Source organism: Stylophora pistillata, chromosome 11 (assembly GCF_964205215.1).
Source record: "Stylophora pistillata chromosome 11, jaStyPist1.2, whole genome shotgun sequence".
NCBI classification, from domain to species: domain Eukaryota; kingdom Metazoa; phylum Cnidaria; class Anthozoa; order Scleractinia; family Pocilloporidae; genus Stylophora; species Stylophora pistillata.
The window spans coordinates 8483251-8489150 of record NC_142529.1 but is presented as its reverse complement, the minus strand read 5'-3'; the positions used below and the strand labels follow the sequence as shown (position 1 = coordinate 8489150).

Sequence of the window (5900 nt, the reverse complement as noted above, 5' to 3'; positions counted from 1 at the left end):
TTCAAAGTCTTGCACTTTTCATTTGTCTGAAACGTTTGTTGTCGAGAAATTTAGATGAAAACATTGCCAATTTATGCAATATCTGATTTGTGAGCTTCGTTCGCGAATTACCACTATGAAAAGTAGAGGCGGGCCCGCAGAGATTTTTACATATTTAAAAACTAGAATATTATAACCAACTAAGGGCGTAGTTTCATTCCAGAATCGGTGTACTTTTGGAGAAATTTAGACAAACGTTGTTCCTGTTTTACCCTACGGTAAAACAACGCTCTATGATTCTTTGGACTCAACTGCGCCCTTCCCGGGTCCCAAGAGGTTTCACCAGTATTGTTATTGGCACATTATATCACACACCAAGTGCAATCGATACGCATATGCTTAACTATCTTTCGGATTGTTTATCAATAGTTGAAGCCCGTTTCCCTGGATGCGGAATTATATTACTCGGCGATTTTAGCCAAAGCCTCCTTAAGAAATGTTCACGTCCAAGAACCTGCTTCAAACTACACCAGATTATTGACTTTCCAACGCGTGGTGCTAACATTTTGGATCCTGTCTTTACTAATCTAAATTAGTTCTACGATTCGCCTATCCAACGTACTGCCTTTGGTCTGTCCGATCATTATTCCATCGACGTCCAGCCCCTTGAGCGCTCAAAACAACCCAAGTTCAAGATCACGAGAATGTCTAGAGATTTACGACCTACAAAACGATTGGCAATGTGTACATATCTGAAAGAAGTGGACATCCAATCATGGATTGAAAGTGGTCGCAGTTGTGAAGATAAAGTAAAAACACTGGAGAACATTGTTAACACCGGTATTAATTTTCTTCTTCCGTTAAAAGAGAAGACCATTCATCTTAATGAGCCGGCCTGGGTAAACCGGAAGTTAAAGCACCTCATTAGTCAGCGTCAGAAAGCACTTGCCCATGGAGACTATGCAAAATATCGCGCCTTAAGAAATCAGGTGAATCGGGAAAGAAGTCTTGCCGAGCCAAATTTTATGAGTCTAAGGTCGAACACTTGAAAGAGAGTAAGCCAGCCACTCGGTGGAGCGAGGTAAAGAATTTAAGTGGAATGTCAACATCTCAGGACCCGGACCTGGCGTCTTTGTACCAACACATCGATTGCGGACAACCAACTTCTTTGCGCTCGTTGAACGATGTCGCCAATGTCATCAATTCTGCCTTTCTGTCCGCCGTAATGAGTGGTTTTGATCCTCTTCAGTCCAACACCGCTGAACAACTACCTAATGAAGCTCCTCCTTTTCAAGTGTCCACCCTGTCTGTCTTCAAAAAACTATCACCTCTAAATCCATCTAAAGCTACTGGACCTGACGGTATTCCGGCATGACTTCTTAAAGAAAACGCTGACCTTGCTGATCCAATTGCAGATTTTATCAACCAATCTTTTAAAGAGCAAAGACTTCCCCAGTCATGGAAAGAGGCTGATATTTTTCCAATTCCGAAGCAAAGACGTTAACAAACACCTACGAGCGATATCGTTAACACCTGTTTTATCCAAGATTGCTGAGGAATATGTGATGGAATACATTATAATAAAGTTCAGATATAACGCGCGCTGTCATTGGTTGAAAGGGCGTGCTCTATCCGAGTAGAGAACATGGAGTTGAAGCCGTCACGCCATCTGCCAATTTGTAACATGGCGGACCAAATGCCGAATTCTTATCTTACGTTTTTAATTCGACCCAGAAGTCCTCTACGACCTAGAAGACGAAAGAGAAAACGAGCTGTTAGAGTCGATCGATATAGAGTCCTAAAGTGCTTACGTCACGTTTCCATAGCACCGGAATTCTGTGGTCTAAACAAACCAATATGGCGTCCCTAGCGTGACACATTGTCGTTGACCTCGAACACTTCAAGAGCTATAATAGCGCATTTTATCCTCCAATAATAGAAATAAGATAAAGAGAATCAAGATAACCTTTGGCCTTACTATTGAAGAGTATAATAAGCGGACAAAAGCACCTGGTGAGCAATAATTCGAGTCAAAACGCCACGGAGACGAAGTTTGCGATGGGCCAGTGTTTTCATCCAGATTGCAATCACACATCTGAAAGCCACTGCTGCCGATTCTTTTCGTTTCCAGACCAGAAAAAACATAAAACACTCTATGATAAGTGGATATCATTTGTAAGGTGAGTATTTTTCGAAAAATATATATTTCGATGCTGTACCATCGATTAGAAATAGCTGTTTTTTTTTTTATCTCAAACTGATTCACGATTAGCTGTTTCTCTTTCTTGTCTTATCTCTTTTCTCGCGGCTTTGCCTTTCCTTGTCTTCAGTCTTGATCTAAGATTATTTAGTTACTAAAAAACTATATGATAGTTGTGAGTATCAAAGCTTTTACACTAACTAGTATTAAGTAACAAGCTCAGAGAAATACTCGCTTCGCATTCACGTCTTAGACTACAAGGTTAAGCATGTGACCAACTAAACTTTGGGTTTTTTAAGCGTAAGTATAGTAACTGCTTCTGTCTTTTTCTGTTATAGGAGAGGAGATAGAAAGCCCAGCAAACATTCGCGACTTTGCAGTTGTCACTTTAAAGATGGGCGAAAAGAAAATATGCCAACCATCAGTGACAGAAACAGGCACAAGCTGTTTGATAGTTTGGACTTGCTGCCAGGTACAGGACCAACACCTCCCAGTACACCTACCCCCAAGAAAAAACGGAAAGTGTCTGCCGAGCCCACGAAATTACCAACTGTAGCATCTGTGCTTGAAGAGATTAAAGAGAACTCTGAACCATGTTCCACTGAATGCTCACAAGAGGAAAAGACAAGTTCCAAAGAAGCTCTGCTGTCAATAGAGCTTGATATGACTTCAACAGAACTTGCTAAACACAAGGAAGTGTCAAGTTACTATAGTGCACACTACTCTGCTAAGAGCTTGAGCCCTGAGGTGATACGGATGGAGACAGGTCTACCCACTAAGGATGTTTTTGATATTGTTGTGGGATATGTTTCAAGATTCAAGGGTGAAATAAACTATTATGCTGGATGAACTATTATCCATTGATCAAGGATGGCTGCGAAGACTTTGAATTTGACTGAATAGAACTTTTTTTCAACTAAATTATAGTACAATGAGTTTTTAATATTATTTTTGTATTACTAGAAGCCCTACTGTAACAGATCAAATGGTATTGACATAGCTTTGGTCAATAATATGATGTGGTCAGTTTTACATTTTTCTGATATTCATCTCCTTTATGTTCATTAATACCAACTACTTTGTGTTCTGTGAAAATAGATTGTAATGAAAACCAGTGACATTCTTAAATTGTCATTTCAACTAAATCCAGGTCAGGGGCATGTGACCAGTATGGAATTCTTTCGTCCAGTAGTTCCAAGTGTGAAAGTCGTGCTGGCTTAAAGGTTTTACTTTTGTGTCTGTGAAGCTGGGAGCCTGAGTCCAGGTGTATAAAACTAAAGCCACACTTCAATTAGCTTAAGGGATGGTGAGAGGTAGTCAGAAAAAATAACCTGTGCTGCATGGATTTTGTTTTGGCTCTCTCCCCTTCCCTTTGCATTGCTATGCAAGCCTACTTAAGTGTGGCATAAGTTTTATGTACCTGGGCCCTGTTGAGTAATCAGGATAAGTGTTACCAGCTACCAGTAGCCATTGGTTGCAAAAAAAAAATTGTTTAAGCTTGCTTTCAGGAAGAATGTAATTTATTATTAAGTTACTATGCTAAATGGAAAAATGTGGGTTCTTTATCTTGTGTCTCTATCTGAGTGTAGAATATGTAATGTTATATTAAGAAATTAATGTATGAAATTTAAAAAAATACCTTTTAACATTAGCTACTGCCTATTTACATTAGCTCCCACTCCCCCCCCCCCCCCCCACTCTGATTATGTCCAGCATCTGTGCACCACTTTTCAAAGTTCTCCCTCGGTAATCTTTGGGAATAGTTGATGAAAGTAAAAATCACTCAAGATAGTAATATTGTGCTCCCAAGATTCATCTCGTTCAATCTTGATAACTACACTATCCTTTGTGGTCCATACAACAAAGTAGCAGAATTTGCGCTTTGTCAGGAACATCTGGCCTTGACACTGATGCCAGTAAACATGTGTGGTAGACAGCGTATAATTCCCTTCCTTCTCCTCCAAGTAAAAGTCTTTGTGCCCACAAGCTTCCTTGATTGTCGCATTTCGATGTGTGTAGGGGCACTTACACTCAATCACCGAGTCGTCTCCCACAAGTCCATCAGGGGAAGCACCCAGAACTCCCGACTCGTGTAGCCAAAGGCCGGTCTGTACAGGTGTAAAGTTTGTGATGTTGGTGAAGGATTTCAGGGCCTCAGTCTCATTGTCCTGTCCCCATGCAATTGCTTTAACTCCACTCAAGTTGTATTCCCCAAGTAGTCGCTTGATAAGAGACGGTGTAACTCTTTTTGCCTGGAGGACGGAGCCAAAATTACTGGCAGTCAGGCGGCCTCTACGAGCTTGGTGCCATGCAGGGCTGTTTCGCTGGCCAGCCGTGAGGGTGCTCACAACATTTATGGTTCTCTCCTCTACTTTGGCATTCTCAATCAAGTACTCTAATTGTTTTTCCTTCGTATATGCCATAAGGAAACCTTCTGAGTAAATGATATCCTCAATCGTCTTGATCGGGAGAGGGGTAGCAGGTTGTGGTTCGGGACTCAAGATCCAGCAGGTCCCTGTAAATTTGCCATAGCGCTTTAGTTCGCTGTACAGCCACATCCGATCTTCTCGGCTAGGATCGCGCGCCAAAGGGCTGTAATCCTTCTTCTTCGGTGGCGCTGGAAACATCTGGCTTGCAGACTGTACGCTTTCTGCCTTTCGCTTTCGTTTCCATTGGCATTCCAGGTCCGTCCTGCTAAGGTTATGGATGCCATAAATAAATATGGCTGCCGCGTGACTGCACTTGAACTCGCCGCGAGGACACTCGCATTCTGTGTTTTTTATTTCAAGGTTTTCATCGAGATAAATCTGATAAAAAGATAATTCGAAACAGACACGTAAGTTGCAATATATATTCCGCAATATAAACATTAAATTGGAGGTGAAATCGGGGTTGGGAGTTCTTCGAATTGAACATACGTGTTGTGATCCCAAATTGGCAACTTACTGTGACTTTGTAGTCCTTATTTTTCATGCTTGCTTGGACTTCACCTTTGATGACTCCCCTGGAATAAATAAAGCTTTGGACATGGTCGGATTTGAAGTGGTTTTCTCCGCGATCAAGCGATTTCCGCTCTCCAGAAAAGAAAGAAACGAGTGAGCATATCGATAAAGACGCCATGTTTGAAGTATGAGTTTAAACTGTTTAGACCAGAAAAAAATGCTGTCATGGCAACGTGACGTCACACTTTAGGACTCTATAGAGGATACTGTCAATGACAATGCGACCTACCCTTTTAATTACGAAAACAATGAGCGCGACGGCAATTTAAACAGGCAAACATTTGAAAACATGTCAAGTGCCGCAATGGACGAGATAATTGTAAGAGAAGAGACAAAGAAAACCAAACAATGCACCAAATGGGCTATCCGAGTTTTTGAAGGTGAGTTTTTTCGTTGCAAAAATATAATAAATACCATATGAAAACCTTGAATAGATTGGACGCACATTTGCTAAACTTTCTTGCCAAAAAAAAAAACAATCAAGGAAAGTGGAAGATTTTAAAACTGGCTAGCACACACACGTTTCTAACCAACAAATATAACTTTCTCTAGAAAATGAACACCAAAATACAAATAAAAATCTTTTTTTTTTCGTTGCCGTTTTTTAATAGCTTGGTGTAGTGAAAGAAAAGTTGCCAAGAACCTCCACGAAATGAGGAACAAAGAGCTTGACCTATCCAGAAGTTAAATCCTGCCTGCGAAGCACTTTTTCAGTACCC

At 40.9% G+C, this 5900-nt stretch overlaps 2 protein-coding genes across 2 annotated transcripts; one reads left to right on the top strand and one right to left on the bottom strand.

The window, feature by feature from the left end:
- Positions 1 to 1763: 1763 nt before the first annotated feature.
- Positions 1764 to 3176, top strand: LOC148719883 (uncharacterized). Its single transcript, XM_088739341.1, has 2 exons — positions 1764 to 2159; positions 2518 to 3176. The coding sequence occupies exons 1-2, from the start codon at positions 2038 to 2040 to the stop codon at positions 3026 to 3028; spliced, it is 633 nt and encodes a 210-aa protein (XP_088595467.1). The 5' UTR covers positions 1764 to 2037; the 3' UTR covers positions 3029 to 3176.
- A 429-nt stretch (positions 3177 to 3605) lies between these two features.
- LOC148719882 (uncharacterized) lies at positions 3606 to 5369 on the bottom strand. The gene is made up of 2 exons (XM_088739340.1): positions 5126 to 5369; positions 3606 to 4986 (listed from the first exon to the last, which is right to left on the bottom strand). The coding sequence occupies exons 1-2, from the start codon at positions 5297 to 5299 to the stop codon at positions 3910 to 3912; spliced, it is 1251 nt and encodes a 416-aa protein (XP_088595466.1). The 5' UTR covers positions 5300 to 5369; the 3' UTR covers positions 3606 to 3909.
- Positions 5370 to 5900: the final 531 nt, after the last annotated feature.

Coding starts and splice junctions, on each gene's coding strand:
- LOC148719882 (XM_088739340.1), bottom strand. CDS start 5,299: ATGGCGTCTTTATCGATATGCTCACTCGTTTCTTTCTTTTCTGGAGAG. Junction 4,987..5,125: donor ATAAGGACTACAAAGTCACA/GTAAGTTGCCAA, acceptor TCTTTTTATCAG/ATTTATCTCGATGAAAACCT.
- LOC148719883 (XM_088739341.1), top strand. CDS start 2,038: ATGGGCCAGTGTTTTCATCCAGATTGCAATCACACATCTGAAAGCCAC. Junction 2,160..2,517: donor AAGTGGATATCATTTGTAAG/GTGAGTATTTTT, acceptor TTTCTGTTATAG/GAGAGGAGATAGAAAGCCCA.